This window comes from Carya illinoinensis, chromosome 2 (assembly GCF_018687715.1).
Source record: "Carya illinoinensis cultivar Pawnee chromosome 2, C.illinoinensisPawnee_v1, whole genome shotgun sequence".
NCBI classification, from domain to species: domain Eukaryota; kingdom Viridiplantae; phylum Streptophyta; class Magnoliopsida; order Fagales; family Juglandaceae; genus Carya; species Carya illinoinensis.
Genome location: NC_056753.1, coordinates 23,040,765 through 23,057,405, shown reverse-complemented (window position 1 = coordinate 23,057,405; position 16,641 = coordinate 23,040,765). Strand labels below are relative to the sequence as shown.

The following is a 16,641-nucleotide window of genomic DNA, read 5'->3' as shown; positions in this document are numbered from 1 at the left end:
CAACCTTTATGGTTCGAAATAGGTCTAGACAATGCAGAGAATGAGCTAACAAAGAATAATGGAATTAATTGATTTATCGCAATTGAGTTTGTTCTTGGGAGACTTTGTGGTAGTTTAAGGAAAGTTCATGTTCTAATTAGGAAATAGGTATTTACGCCACACATCATCTATATGTCATAATTTGATTTGTAATATTCAAATTTTAAAATTTATCTTTCAATTAAATTATATCACGTAGATGATATATGGTATATAGTATAAAGGTTTTCAAATAGAATTATTCTTTTAAATGCTGATGCACCACCAATATTCTCTCTGTTTAACGTTTTGAAATAATCAAAAGGTCATTTTTAGGTCAATTCACGCAAGAGACTTCAAATGTTTTGCACTTTGTTTATGGGATTGTACATATACAACCAGCTGTATGAAAAGGTATGTTGGCCATAAATAGAACAAAATTAGATATAATTCCAAATTTATAAGGATTAGAAGGTATTTATGCACACAAAGGTCCCCCACTCTCGATGGTATTACTTTATTGGTATTACATACCAATGACACAAACGTGGGCATTTCTTTTATTTAAAAATGGGATGTCCATCATTTTCCTTTTTCTGTTTGAGTAACGTGGACAAGGACAAACACTCAAACAGCAACAATAAATAAAATATTTTTGTAGATGTTTGATTAGAATGGTAAGTCATTAAGAATTAGAATAATGCTAGGCTACCTGCTATGATCTTTTGCTGGGAGTTTTTTTATTTATTTTTTTACTCCGTAATTAAGAAAGTACTTTTTAATAAAATTATAAATTTTTTTTATTTAAAAGTATTAAAATATATGTAAAAAAAATACGTAAAATTGCACTAGTGGGTGCTCTCAGCTGTGGCCGTAGAGCCCCCTAAGAATTAATATTTATATAAATAATTTTAATGATATAAAAATATATATGCAATAAGAACGAATTATCACAATATGCATATTTAGGGAATATCTAATACTTTTATTTTATTTTTTTTAAAGGAATATCTAATAATTATGGAGCAATGATAAGTGAAAAATATTAATTATCAGGACTTTTCTCAATTTAAGCAAATGAATGATGAATCAATTTATATCTTAATATAAAATAAAGCCACATTTAATGGAGACAAATTAATTGCATGAACTCTAATTGATGAATGTTAATGATCAATGCAAGATTTTGTTTGCTTGTTTTTTGGGGGGAATTAATCTATTAATGAGCCTTTTGATTTGTCAAGGATTCTTTTCCTGTAAATAAGAATTGGACTCATATGAGACATTTTTAATGTTTGAATTATTGATATTATCATTGATTCATTTTTCCCAAACTATTACTTCATTTTCTTAGCTCATATAGTTAAGTAAATTTTAATCCGTTACAACTCTACTCCTAAATTTCTTATCCCCATTCTCAATTTGACCATTAAACACTAATTTGCTTCACATAAAATTTTAAAAAGATATTAAAACGAAAACAAAAAAACAAAAAGATATTAAACTTCGACTTGTGTAGACTCTGATCCAACTCCAACTTGTCGGTGCAGAGTCGAATTTGGGCTTGTTTTAGATTTTTTTTTACAGTTTCATATTTAGCACACTAAAAAAAAAAAAAAATTGTGGAATTTTTCCAAATATTAAAAACTAAAACTTAATCATTCACTGTTAATTTACTTCTATACTAATTATCTAACTTATTTTTACATTAGACTTACACACTATAGTGTCTAATTACATTTTATCATATTATAATATTACATATTATTTCTAGTGTCTAATTACATGTTATTATACTATTGTATTATGTGTTATTAACTTATTATATTTATTTTTATAAAAAAAAACTTATTATATTTAGACTTATTTCTATACTTATTTTTATACTAAACTTATATTATAATGTCAAATTACATGTTATTATACTATAGTATTAGATGTTATTATATTACACTATAGTCTAACTTATTTCTAACTTATTTCTATACTAGACTTATTTATAGTGTCTAATTACATGTTCTTATACTTTAGTAAATTAGTATTATGTATTATTAACTTATTATACTAGACTTATTAGTTATTTCTATACTAGTGTCTATTTATTTCTACACAAGAATTACACTATAGTGTCTAATTACATAGTATTATACTAATATCTAACTTATTTATAACTTAATCATATACTAGACTTTTTAATATCTAATTACATGTTATTATACTTTAGTAAATTAGTATTTTGTTTTATTAACTTATTATACTAGACTTATTTCAATATTATTGTCTAACTTATGTCTATACTTGATTATATATGGTAGTAATACTATAATGTTATTATATACTAAACTATCAGTTTATTTACAATATAATATAAGTATATCATTTTATAATAATTATCTCCTAATAGTATATTATTGAATTTAACCATATGAGTTCTAGTTATATAACTAAATAAATATACTAGTATATATGATAAATATATAAATAAATACATATTTTTATAGCATATGTACAATATCGAAGTCGGATCAAATCGGATTGGAATCGATCCAGCGACACCTCCAACTCTGACTCTGACTTCCTTTTGTTGGAATTAGAACAGAATCGAATTTAGAGTCAAATTTTTAAATTTTTTTCTCAGCTCTATTCTCACCCATCTAGGAAGGAGTGGCATTAATCCCAAGGGGTCTCTCTTATCCCACTCCTAGATAGGTGAAGAGTTTTATTTGGATAAAAATTTCTTCAAATTCTAGTAAGAACCTTACCCTATTTATTACTTATTTAATGTCCGATTTTTATGGATATCAATAAATGTTGTAAGGTTCAATTAACGTGTCTATATCTCTCTCCACTTTAGATCCTAAAATTTCGGATAAAAATTTGAAAACACCTTGATCCAATTGTCTCTCTTGCTCCATATATTTTTGTTTTATATAATTTATTTTAATCTAAAGTTTGTGAAATTCAACAAAAACATCATTTTGTTACGAGACCTAAAACCATGAACCCAATACTCATTTTCCATGTTTTTCATTTGTTTGGTGAAAAAACAAAAGCAAACAAAACAAGACCTTAATATCAGAGTAGTAGTTAAAACCAATTGACATTTGAAACCACCCTTGATGGTGGGGGATACGATTTCAATGTAGTTTCCATGTTTTAAAACTCAGCCATAGTAACTTTGAAAATTTCAAACTAATTTGACCATTTATTCTTATTATTATTTTAAATGGATTTAATACTAATCAATTATTTTGGTTACTAGTAACCACGGATTTGACTGATAAGATGAGGATAATCCCGTTTGAAAAGCCGGCATTCTTTTCATTTCCTTTAGCAGTAAAGGATTAAAATTTCTTATAGTTTTTTAAAAATATTTTTTTTTAATAATTTGAAGAGAAAAATATTGTATTTTTATAAAATAATTGGAAAAAGAAGAAGAAAAAGAAGATGTCAATCCAAAGACCGAAAGAGGACGAAGTAAAACTGGGAAACAGTGGCAGTGAGTTCGAGTTGTTAAAAGGTTGGACTGGATGCTTGCTGTTACTTAGAAAAGAGTAGATTTTAGGATGCTGTTGAGGTTAGTTAGTCCTATTATGCGTGAGCTGGATCCACTCTTCCTTCCATGGCTGTCCCACCCTTTTTTATATATTCTATATTATTTTTTTTATATAATATATAATTCCCCAAACACCAACGAAAAATATTAGCACAAACCACACATAAATCGAGCTTCAATTCGAGCAGAGCACAGCCCTGGTCTCCAAGTCCGATAATCTCACATGCACACGCACATATATGTATAGAAACTCAGATTCTCTTTCTCTTTCCCTCGGATTCTCGGTTAACTGTACTGGGTTCGTTGAATTTCGAACTGGGGGTATCAGGCTTTTGATGCCAAGTCCGACCATGAGATTCGGTTTCTTTCTTTCTGCGTGAATCTCTCTCTCTCTCTCTCTCTCTCTCTCTCTCTCTCTCTCTCTGTGTTTTTGTTTTCTGGGATTTGGGTATTTTGTTTTGGTTTTGAGAAATGAATCCGAGTAACGGGAAGGGATCTATTTCAACGGCCAGTTCAAGCGGAGCTTGGAAAGTCGGCGATGTCGTTCCAGACCAGTTCCCGGCGGGGTTACGCGTGTTGGTCGTCGATGATGACCCCACATGCCTTGTGATCTTAGAGAAGATGCTCCGGAATTGTCTTTATGAAGGTTTTCTTCTCTAATTTCTCTTTCTTATTCTTTAATTATTATTGTTCGTCTCTCCTTTTGCTTTTGTTTCCTGGCGTCTCTCCGTTTGTTTTGGTTAAGAAGACGATTCTGGTTTGTGTTTGGCTAATATATATATATGTACACACACACACACACACATATATATGTATATTTATATATATTCTTTCATCCGTTCTGTTATTAGATTTTGTTTTTCTTTTTGGGTGTGTGGAATTGGGAATTTCTAGGAGAAAGAGGAAGACAGACTTCTCGATTATTATTTATAGTTCTACGTCTCTAAAATCTTCCAACTGTAATTGGGTTGTTATTGTTGACCATGCCAAGCACATCTAATTTGGTTTAACAGTAGTAGAAATTTCTATTGCTTTCGAGTTATTTGCCTTGTTCAGAGATCAGGATGAATTGATATGATTCAATTTGTGCATTCAGAACCATTTTTTGTTTCATTTTTCCTTGAAGGTTTTTAGTTGTTGAAGGCGTTTAATGATTGACTCCTTTTGATTGATATGTCAGTTACCAAATGCAACAGAGCGGAAATTGCATTGTCGCTGCTGCGAGAGAACAAAAACGGGTTTGATATAGTTATAAGCGATGTTCACATGCCCGACATGGATGGATTCAAACTCCTAGAGCACATTGGGCTGGAGATGGACCTGCCTGTAATCAGTAAGTAACCTGTTATAATTAGTGTAAATAGGTCTCACTGTGAATCCACGTAGTCTATAATCTATATCAAGGTAGTGACTGAAATCTTATTTATGAAATTCAACAGTGATGTCGGCAGATGATGGGAAGCATGTTGTCATGAAGGGCGTGACTCATGGTGCTTGTGATTACCTAATCAAACCAGTGCGGATTGAAGCATTGAAGACCATATGGCAGCATGTGGTTCGGAAGAGAAAGAATGAGTGGAAGGAATTGGACCAATCTGGTAGCGTTGAAGATGGAGATCGGCAGCAAAAACCATCCGATGAAGTGGAGTATTCATCCTCAGCTAATGAAGGGACTTGGAAAAGCTCGAAGAAGAGGAAGGATGAGGAAGAAGATACCGAGGACAGGGATGATACATCCACGTTAAAAAAGCCACGGGTAGTTTGGTCAGTTGAGCTCCATCAACAGTTTGTGGCAGCTGTTAACCAACTAGGCATTGACAGTGCGTATTCTTCACTTGCATCTAACAATTTGCTACATAGTTATTCGTTGCTTTTCCTCTTTACTGTAGCGAAATAATGCTTGTTGCTAATCTATTTCTCAAGTTATCAACAAAACAAAGTACCTTTATCTTGTAGAAACAATCTTTGCACCGGGGTACTTAGGGGATGCTAGCCATAATCATAATGTTTTCTAGATTTCTAGTAGTTTTGTTCATCTGTTACTCTGCGTGGTGGCAAAAAGCCACGACTTCCTAATGTATCGTTGTTACAGAGGCTGTACAAAGTGGATTGTACATTTTTCTGTACATTCCGTTGTGAGTTTGATTTGTTTGGCAAATACTCCTTCTATTTACTTGTTTGTGATTATTGTTGAATGTGTATGTTCATTTCCTACGTCAAGTACCTGCTTTTCCGCTTACGTTATCATGTTTGACATGTGTGTACAGAAGCTGTTCCCAAGAAAATTCTGGAGTTGATGAATGTTCCCGGGCTTACTAGAGAAAATGTTGCCAGTCACCTTCAGGTACAGTGCACTTCAATCCTAATAATTCAAGGATCAAATACATTTGTGAATAATTATGCATACTTGCATCTTTCTTTCACGACTTTGTATGCCATCTTATGATACCTTTTTTCAATGTTTTGTCATTCTTTGATAAGAAATGGTTGTTCAACCTTCTGGTACAGAAATATCGCTTGTATCTTAGAAGGCTAAGTGGGGTTTCACAGCACCACGGTAGTTTGAATAATTCTTTCATTAGTGCTCAAGAAGCAACTTTTGGACCAATGTCTTCCCTCAATGGGCTTGATCTTCAAACGTTCGCTGTTACTGGTCAACTCCCAGCACAAAGTCTTGCCACCCTTCAAGCAGCAGGGCTTGGTAGGCCAACTGCAAAACCTGGCATTCCCATTCCACTGGTAGATCAAAGGAACCTTTTTGGCTTTGAAAACACAAAGCCAAGGTTTGGAGAAGGGCAACAGCAACATATGAGTAGCGTTAAACCAGTGAATTTACTTCATGGAATTCCAACAACTATGGAGCCAAAGCAGCTTGCCAATTTGCACCAATCTGCACAGCCACTGGGGAGCATGAATGTGCAAGTCAATGCGCATGGAGGACACAGTGGCTCTTTGCTGATGCAGATGGGCCAAACACAATCAAGAGGGCAGATTCTGAATGAATCTGCAGGCAGCCATGTCCCTAGGCTTCCATCATCCGTAGGACATCCCGTTATATCAAACGGCATTGCTGGTGGGGTTATTGGAATAAATGGGATTGGTGATAACAGCAGAGGGATAGGATACAATCAAGTTCGGCCCACCTCTTCAATGTTGAGTTTTCCCATGAACCACACCTCGGAATTGGCTACTAACAGTTTCCCTCTTGGAAGTACTCCTGGGATATCCAATGTCACATCTAAAGGAGCATTTCAAGACGAGATTAATTCAGAAATAAAAGGATCCACAGGACTTATGCCAAGTTATGATATTTTCAATGACCTGCACCAGCAAAAATCCCAAAATTGGGAATTACACAGTGCTGGTTTGCAATTCAGTGCCTCTCAAAATGCAAATCGTGTACAGGGCAATCTTGATGTCTCACCATCAGTATTGGTTCGTCAAGGGTATTCTTCTAGCCAAACAAGTGGACAGAACAGGAATGTATCAGATATGGGCAGGGCAGTGTTCTCAGGGGTGGAAAGTACTCAGCAAGGGAATGCGCAAATTATTGGTCAACAGCATAATAACTTTCTTGTTGATAACCCCGTCAGGGTGAAGGCTGAAAGCATCCCCGATGCAGGTAGTCAGTCAATCCTCTTTCCTGAAAATAATTTTGGTCAGGAGGATCTCATGAGTGCACTCCTCAAACAGGTTCGTTTATAAGATGTTGACATTGGCTTTATTTAAGCAATGTTTTCAATTAATAATATATTAACTTTATCTGTTTTCCAGCAGCAAGGAGGTATTGCACCAGCTGAATCTGAGTTCGACTTAGATGGATATTCTATTGATAACATTCCCGTGTAGAGAGAGCCGTGCTCCAGTTCTTTCTATGATTGCAGTTTCTGATGTACATACTTGCTGCCACAGATGGAGATTTTACCATGCAATCACACAATGGAGATTCTATCTCCAACGTGAAGAAACAGGGCGTCATTATTTCACTGATTAGCATCTTCCTAGCTGAATAGCCTGCTATGTTGGTTTTAACCTCAACATTTAGAGCTCGGGACAATGGACAATTGAGATGATTCAGTTACATTGGATGATATTCAAAGGCGGATGGACATGCAAATTTTGACTGCTTTTAGTCGCAAAACATAGCAAAAAACTGCTAGCTTTAGGTGGTTGAAGGTGTCCATTGGTTGAGCTCATATTGAGTTTGTGGACGACGTGAGGTTTTGACACATCTGCAGATTTATAGGAGCTTTCTAAGTCTATTTAGCATGTTAAGTTTGAATGATTTTCTCGATCTTTTATTCCTTTTTTTTTTCCCCCTCATCAGCAATTATGATGTATATATTCAATTTTATGCTCTAGACAAAGTCTGGGTATTCTTTTCTGGTTATTTTATTGTTCTTAAATTTGACAAGGTTCCATAAGAGCTTTTAGTGCAATAAATTCATGTGACCTCCATTGTCCAATGTACAGGGGCGGAACCATACCAAGCTTGAAGCCCCCCGCAAACTTTGAAAAACCCTAATCTAGTTTTCAAGGTTTTTATTACAAGGTAGATTTTACAACACACACCAACAACTTTATCTCCAAGTTAAATTTTCTGTTTCTGCCTCTGCCATTGTTCATTCTGTTTTCTACTCTCGGACTGTATTTGAGTGTTGAAGTAATTTTAGATTGATACGTGAATAGTTATATTTTGTGAATCTAATGTGAATATATATTTATAAAAAGTTGAAAAAGTAATATTTATAAAAAGTTGAAAAAGCAATAAGATTTATCAATTAGTTTGAGCTACGTTGAAATAGATTTGACAAACAAACATAGAGATATCAATCTCAACATCTTTTGATTGGATTGCAGATTGTCATGGTTTCGCTCCTGGACAGCTCATTTTATAGCTGTCGGCCAGGGATGTGGTTCTAGTGTTCTCAAATTATGATTCTGAACTGCTCAAAAGTAACATGAATAGTAGTAGAAGTTCCACTTTTAAGGGATTAGATTTCTTATAATTTTTTTCAATAATTTTTACAAGGTTACTTTATCTATACAAGTAGATTTTAATATTGCTAGGTCTACAAATAATTCCTTTTAAAAAAAAAAAAGGCACCAGATTTGGACAATGTGAGCCCGTTCTACCAGATTTGAAAGGACGGGTTTGAGGCACTGAGACTAATACTTTGTGAATAACAAGGAACTTTGGCTGCCCACAAAACACTACATATAATTATAAACCTGGCTTTATAAGAATGTATTGGAAAGAAAAAATGCCCTTCCCCTACCTGTCAAAGAGACTGTCCCACCCAAAGGAAATAATCTGATATTCTAAACATCATATGCCGATAAAAAATTAGTGGCAAACATGAAATGTATAGCATGAAGAATCAAACTGAGCAACGAAGGTTATGATTACACAACATGAAATCCAAGCTCACTTCATATATTTTGATGGTCTCAACTAGTCATTGTTTTCATTTCCCTTCCAACTATGGCAGTTCTGCAAACCTTTACAAAGCCATGGCTGCAGTACCATTACATCCTCTATATATAAGAATCATAGCATGCATCTCTTCTGTTAATATGAACATCCTGGTTAAACACATATCAATCAGACTGAGTACTAAACGAATAAACAAAATCAGAAACAAATATAAAACCAAGCAATGCTCATGATGACAGAAGTCCGCCGGCTATTGCTGCATCAAAATGGACACTACTATGACCCAAAAAACCATAACAGGGCCACTTCTATTACTACCACCAGTTGGATATACGGAAGGCAGCGAGCACTCCTCTCCATTGAAGTACACTTTAGTGGGAAACCCATCTCTATTAGGCACATTAATTCCAGGGGTCTTTTTCTTAGTAAAGGAAATCACAGATTGTTGTTTCCCAGGCACCCTAGGGCCCTTCTGTGGGTCAGCTCCTTCTGTTTCTGCCACAAGATAGTTTAATCCTGGAAGACCCTGGATGAATATGGTATTGTTGACACCATTCAAGGCCAAGGTAGTTCCGTTGAATGAGTACATTGCTTGGAAACCAGGGGTTGCCTTGTCCAATTGTACTGCAGCAAACCAATCAGCAAAGGCAGTTTCATCCCAATTGAACACTGTGATTCTTGCGCTCCATCCCCTACTGTAGTCGGTGTGCAAATGCCAGTTAATACTGACCCCACAGTTATCTCCGCAGGGCATTGGCCTTGGCACTGGTCGATGATTAAGTTGAGCCCAACCTGTAGCCAAAGCAGTCCGGTTTTCGAAAGGAAGAAGAAGAGCATTCGACGGAAGAAGCATAGCTGGAGTGGCCACACTACAAGTACGAGCTGGGTTACTAGGGCACCCACATGCACAAGTTTTGCATGGAATGACAGAATCATTGTAGTAAGCAGAAAATGAGACACAGCATTTGGGGCTTCCTCCTTTGGGATGCGTTATATTGCAGACCACCTGCCAACTGGCGACTGCAGCTGAATTTAAAGGTAAGCCACTTGGATCTGGGAATTGGCTAGGACTCACCCGCACTGGCTGGCCACATCGATAATCAGGGTTGAGTATACCATTGATCTTCCAATTCACTGGTGGAATAAGCAGTGATCGGTTGAGATCTGGTGGCATTTTATAGACTTGCATCTGGAATGCTGAAATTGACTTGCTTGGGTCCATCTCACGAGGTAAGATTGTACCATTTCGGCAACAATAAGGGATCAATCCAAGGGCCGTGTCGTTGTACTTGGTTGGAGGCAGGTCAATTATGGTTGGAGTTCTTTCGCAATTTAATACAGTGGAAAAGTCTATACTGTGGTAATATGTACCTTGAGGGCCAAATAAGCATTCAGAAGAATCAACAACTGATGGATATGCCCCTTTCATCGCATAGATAAATTCATCTCTTGTCCATTCCCAGTGCAATTGCCAGTTATCAAGACGGCCAAGAGGGTTATGGTTTGAGAGTGTGACTTGTGCCCAGTAGTTAGACTCATATGTCCGGATCACATCATACATAATAGTAAGGTCGCCACTCTGGCGAGGCAGGAACTCCTCATCTACAGTGATGTTTGATTTAGCATTTGGGTCTTGTGTGCAACAGACTCTTGTCACATTCCCTGAGAAACCAACATTCAGACTCACGAACACATTCTCTTCAAGCACGAAACCAAATCATCGTAAAAACTATATGCTGTGCTCTGACATCAAGTGCTTTTATAGTTTTGTTTACAAAAAAGAAGGCAGCATCAAAAAAAGGAGTTCGCCGAGTGCAAATAACTTTGTTCCACTCTCTATTTCATTTTCTGTGGTAATTATGCCTCGATGAGACTTTCCTCATGAATGAGAAACTGAAAATTCATCTGATGATAGTCTTACACAAGTTAATATGGCCCACTTTATATTAGCATGCAACGTCGACAAAATCTTGATCCCATTCTCTTCAACAAAATACTAATTAGCACAAAGAAGTATGCTGCATTTTTCGATATTTTTCACCCCCTTCTTTTAATCCGAAGCTATCTAGTTAAACAACTAAAACTCCACAACCTTAAGCCTTCACAATACAAAAACACATAATTCTAACAGGATTCATGAAGTAGTCGCAAGTAGAGACAGTAGAGGATAAGATTCTAATTCGGCCATGGAGGATGTTAGGGAATTGGTCAAAAAAATCTGGAGCACCCTGATCGAATAATATAAATCAAAATTAATATATCCAGAGGCTCGATACTAACCGAAAAACCACTACTACAACTCAAAATAATGCGAAGAATATGGCATGGAGAGCATAAAAATACCCATATAGCACCATATACAAGTATATACCAAAAATAAAATTTTAAGGAAAAAAAAAAGGGGGGCCTACCCCATAAATCAAAACTGGGGAAAAAAAGAGGAAGAGAAGTTTACCTCGAGCAGCTGGCCTAGGACAAACCCACCCATCATTGGCCAGAGAAATGTTCGAGGGCAATGGAACCGTGGGGGGAGCCACACCAAACTGTGTTCCCACTAGCTGGACCTGGACCTGAATCTGGGTCAAGTCCCCGGCGGTCTCAACCGCCGTCTTGAGGTCCGTCATCGGGTACCCGGAGAAAACGGTGCCGTTTCCGACGCTACCGGGAAGGCTGGTCCCGTCGGCCAGCACTGCGTTGGAAGCGGAGACCAAGTACTCGTCGTGCTTGAACCCAACGAAGACCCTCCACGACTTGAGGTCCACGATCCCGTTGTTGAGCACGGTCAGAACCGACTCGAACCGGTAGGGCTGCCGGGTAGGATCGGACGTACGATTTGGCATGAGCTTCCTTCCGCCGCTGTAGGTGTAGGACAAGTACACGCCGTTGCATGAATCGGCACCCGTAGACGGAGACTGGGCGACCAAGAATGGTAAAACGGTGAATAAAACCAAACCGGCGACGAAGTGGATGAAATGGACGGCCATTTTGGTGGTGTTATTTGGTTATGGAGTCTGGAGTTTTGAACTTGTTCAAAGAAAGTACGGAGGGTCGGAGCCAGTTTTTTTCAAAAGAGAGCGGCAACGGATACACAGAGTAATAAAGTAAGGAAAATAATATACACACGTCACATTTTACAATATTTTACGTAATAATGTTTAAAATGAAGAATATTTTTATAAATTACCTTATAAAATTAACCTCACCTTATAAAAATATTCTTATTTTATAATGTGGTGTGTAAAATTAATGTGAAATATATTATGCGTATATCATTTCTCATAAAGTAATAATTTGTTTCTCTTTCAGTTAACGTATTGTTTATAAGGGTGTAAAAAAAAAGGGATAAATTGGTTTACTGAATTGAATCAATAGGTTTGGTCCGATATCAAGTTTGATTCGATCGGGCATTAATTTTTTTTTAAAAAAAATTGGTCAAAATTGGCCCAATTTCTCTTTTTCTTTTTTTAAAACTAGACCAATTTATATATTTTTTAATTTTTTATATTGTATATAATTTTTATACGTAATTATATATAAAATAGTTTTGTATTATATGATAAATTACTAATTAATATACTATTAAATTTTAAAATCTTATATCATTATAGTTTATTGTATTAATAATTATACTAATATTATATAGTACATATTAATATTTATACTAATACTATATCATTATATATTATAAGATACTATAATATATCACTATAGTTTATAATACAATTATAATATATATTATAGTATATTACAATATATTATCACTATAGTATTATATATTATAATATATTATACCATATTAATATAGTATATTACAATCCTAAAAAGGGGATCGAAACGGACCGAAAACAGATAAAATTGGAGTACCGATTGAAAAGAATAACCGGTGTATAATCGGTTTTGAAAAATGCAAAACCAGTACATACTAGTTCGGTCTTAAATTTAATTCAAAATCAAATCAGACCGGATCAGTTACACTCCTAACTGTTTATATGAATGGTATATTATCTCTTTCTATGATATTTTAAAATTATGATATTTATGTAAGAAAAATGCTACTTAAAGCGACAAAAGTGATTGATAAAATTGATTAATTGTGTTTTTTTCTTTTTTATATTTAATGGTTAAACATTTGAATTGGTATTTTTTTATTTTTTATTTTTTAAAAATCAATAAAATAAAATAAAATACATTTACACTTACAATTCCGATTTAGGTAGTTGGTATGGTATTGAGCCATTAACAGACACCAATTAGATTTTAACACATTACATATTTCATTTTAAGTCAAAAGAGTGCATCACACTAGATTATTTATCTGTATGATCACGTTCTTAAGCCTCAAACCCCCTCACGTTCCAAGTGTTCTCAATCACCTCTTCTCTTATAGCCATCACCAACCATCTTCGTCGTCTCCATCATCACTCATCTCCCTCACCTCCGTCGATCATCTTCATCTCTGTTGTTTGCTGAATGTTGCTCAGATGACTAACATAAGAGAATGGATGAATTGAGTTGTATTTAAAAAATAATAATAATTATAAATCAAATATACAATATAAAATATAAATAAAATACGAAACAACAATAAATATAAAGTGTAAGGGTAAGAGAAAAGTAAACTCAGTATATTAACGAGGTTCAGCTCTACTACCTACGTGCTCGCCTCAAGCTACCCCTTAAAGATCCTCAATTTCACTATTCAACCTCATTCAGGTAGAGATAGAAACCTATTACACTTTTGAACAACACTATTACAGAGGATCTGTATAGAATACCCTCTATACTTGCAATCACCTTACACGTGGTGATTCAACTATTCCCTGTGTAGAACACTTTCTACACGCACAAGAGTTATACACACATTTTTACTGATACAAGAGCTGACAGTGGGTAAGTTATCAGAAAACACTCCTCAATTAGTGAAATAAGAACAATACATCGTAAACTATATCTCTCTCAAAATGAACAAGGATTCAGGCTCAATGCTTAGAGAAGATAGAATGAAAGTTTTGAATGAATGTTGTATGCTCTTGATGTTGTGAATGTGAAGCTCTCAAATGATCTATTTATAGGAATATGAGATTTCATATTCAAATTTAAAAAGATTCATATGTCAAAGATAATATAATTCACTTTTTTAAAAAATTCAAATAAAAGGTTCTTCTTTTTCAATTGTCAAAGATAACATCATTCTTTTTTAAAAATTTCAAACCTAATCTTTTACTTTTGGCATATGACAAAAGGAGCATATTTTACTTTTCAAAAAATTCAAACCTAATCTTTTTACTTTTTACATATGACAAAAGGATCACACTTTACTTTTCAAATTTTTCAAACAAAAACATCTACCTTTTGCATAAATCAAAAAAAGTATCAATCACTTTTGAAAATATCAAATAAAACATGCACATGTGAAAGATGACAATCAATCATCTTTAATATTTTCAAAATTCAAACATTTAATCATGTAATGCACATGTGAAAGATGACAATAAATCATCTTTCAAAATTTTCAAATTTAATTTTTAAAATATTCATGCACATGTAGAAAATGTATTTTAATGATTTATGATAAAATATTAATTTTGAGCCTTAATCCTAATTTCAAATTTTTAAGAGATTTATAACATTACTCTATAATTTTAATGTGAATTTATTCCCTTCTTGCTCATGCTTGACTCCTTGATGTACTTAACTCCATTGTGTAGACAATTTAAACTTGAGATTCTTTTATTTTTTGAATTCATTTGTTATCATCAAAATCCATATGTAGATATATAATTACACGAAACTTGAAACCTTGGAATCTCTCGTACTCGCCCCTACTCCCTCTCTCTCAGAGCACCAACAATTGCCCATGCAGTTCTGCTCTTCCCAATGAGTATACACTCTCTCCCAACCAGTATTTCTCTCTACCCAAATAGCCTCTCCATCCAATTCCAATCCCAACACAGACACTAGAGACTCACTTTTCCCAGCAAAGTAAAGATTATATGCTCAACCGCAAAGCAACTGCAACAATCAACACCACGACAACAATACCCCAAAAAGAAGAATGTGACAAAGGGTGAGAAACGGGTCGACCCAATTGGGTCCCTCACCAAACTCGACATTTTCCTATAAAACTTTCGCTTTGTTCCTCCACGAAAGGTAATAAACAAAATATTAAAGAGAAAATAAGGATGAAAATGAATAGAAATTAAAGCGTTGTGTTTGTTTGATTAGGGACTGGCAGTGAGGAGGGCTTTTGTGCAAGAATCAACAAAGAGGGAGGGGAGAGTGGCAAAGAGAGGGGCTTGCGTTCCTCGTGCAACGACGGAGAGAAGGGCCATTGTCATGGTGGATAGGGCCATCCTCTGGGTTCCGTGGGAGAGTATGGAGAGGGTTTGTCATCTGGATTCTGTGGGGAGAGAAGGGAGAGGGTTAGCGTGCATAATATCATGCAGTGGCGGCATATGATAGCTATAGTGAGGAGGTTACGTGGAACTCACTCATTAAAGCAGTAGCGGACCTACATGTATCTAAGCAAATTTTTTTGAAAAATCAAAATATACCCTAATTCTTAATCATAATTTTATAAATATAAAAGATGGCCCCAAAAAGATTTATAATCTCCATATGCTCTATAAAATTTTATAAAATTACAATACACTTAAATATCTTTCCAATTCTTTTCCTATAATCTCATAATTTTGTATAATTATATATATTATTTATTTTTAAAAATATGGTCTCACCAAAATTAAATCAAAACTAAATTTAAGGGAAATAATAGATTTATTAATATGGATCTTAAAATTTTTTGTTATACAATATTAGAGTTCTTAATATAGAATCTAAAGTAAAAATACAACAAAAATCATTTAAGGTTGGTGATTTATATGAAAAATAGTTGAGTGGTTTCATCCTCTAGATTTCAATGATCAAGAAAAAACTTATTTAAGATTTGTATTATAGTATTATTTGCTTAATATGACATGAAAATATATAAAATTTACATGAAACTTAATAAAATAGCTTACATACTAGAATGAAAGATAACATTTTTAAAGATCACTTGATAGTTTATATGAAGTAAATAAATTCTAAATATTTCATTATAAAAATAATAATAGATGAATATTATTTCATAAAATATTATCATAATAAATCTGAAACATATATTAAGATGTTGTATTTTTATAATTTTATTTCTATGCGTAAATTATAAATTATCGAGATCTAATTATATATATATATATATATATATATATATATATATGTTTTTATGAGTTTTGAATTTTAATGTGTCATACATTAAAAACTTTGACCCTCCCTAAAAAAAATTGATGGTTCCACAACTGCATTAGAGAGCTGTTGTTGGAAGAAAAACATATAGACCGGTTATAACATTCTCTTACACTTAGAGCACTTTCAATGTCTCATATACAATACAAAAAATGTAAAATATTTGAAGAATTGTTCATAAAATGACTTCCATTCGATTATGTAAAAGACCTTGTAAAATACAAATTACTACAGTAACCCGCTACATGTAACGAGTATTGTTCATCATTTAAATAATTTTTTATTATTTATTCCTTCATTTATTTTTCTTTTTTAGCATTTCAATATAAATTCTTTTTATTGT

The 16,641-nt window shown here is 34.1% G+C and overlaps 2 protein-coding genes across 3 annotated transcripts; one reads left to right on the top strand and one right to left on the bottom strand.

Annotated features, from left to right (window-relative positions):
* The first annotated feature begins 3,574 nt into the window (after positions 1-3,574).
* On the top strand, positions 3,575-8,032 carry LOC122300386 (two-component response regulator ARR1-like). Of its 2 annotated transcripts, none has more exons than XM_043110994.1 (6): positions 3,575-4,220; positions 4,755-4,907; positions 5,014-5,394; positions 5,842-5,918; positions 6,083-7,267; positions 7,349-8,032. In XM_043110994.1, the coding sequence occupies exons 1-6, from the start codon at positions 4,046-4,048 to the stop codon at positions 7,421-7,423; spliced, it is 2,046 nt and encodes a 681-aa protein (XP_042966928.1). In that variant the 5' UTR covers positions 3,575-4,045; the 3' UTR covers positions 7,424-8,032. The 2 variants fall into 2 exon arrangements, with proteins under 2 accessions (XP_042966928.1, XP_042966929.1); XM_043110995.1 differs by having other exon boundaries at positions 3,577-4,220; positions 7,352-8,032.
* Positions 8,033-8,980: 948 nt separating this feature from the next.
* LOC122300385 (COBRA-like protein 7) lies at positions 8,981-12,092 on the bottom strand. The gene is made up of 2 exons (XM_043110993.1): positions 11,467-12,092; positions 8,981-10,673 (listed from the first exon to the last, which is right to left on the bottom strand). The coding sequence occupies exons 1-2, from the start codon at positions 11,993-11,995 to the stop codon at positions 9,262-9,264; spliced, it is 1,941 nt and encodes a 646-aa protein (XP_042966927.1). The 5' UTR covers positions 11,996-12,092; the 3' UTR covers positions 8,981-9,261.
* Between the last annotated feature and the right edge of the window lie 4,549 nt (positions 12,093-16,641).

Excerpts from the sequence above, each read along its gene's own strand:
- LOC122300386 (XM_043110994.1), top strand. The coding sequence starts at position 4,046 with ATGAATCCGAGTAACGGGAAGGGATCTATTTCAACGGCCAGTTCAAGC. Across the intron at positions 5,395-5,841 it reads TAACCAACTAGGCATTGACA|AAGCTGTTCCCAAGAAAATT; the intron begins GTGCGTATTCTT and ends ATGTGTGTACAG. Across the intron at positions 7,268-7,348 it reads TGAGTGCACTCCTCAAACAG|CAGCAAGGAGGTATTGCACC; the intron begins GTTCGTTTATAA and ends TCTGTTTTCCAG.
- LOC122300385 (XM_043110993.1), bottom strand. The coding sequence starts at position 11,995 with ATGGCCGTCCATTTCATCCACTTCGTCGCCGGTTTGGTTTTATTCACC. Across the intron at positions 10,674-11,466 it reads TCCTAGGCCAGCTGCTCGAG|GGAATGTGACAAGAGTCTGT; the intron begins GTAAACTTCTCT and ends TTGGTTTCTCAG.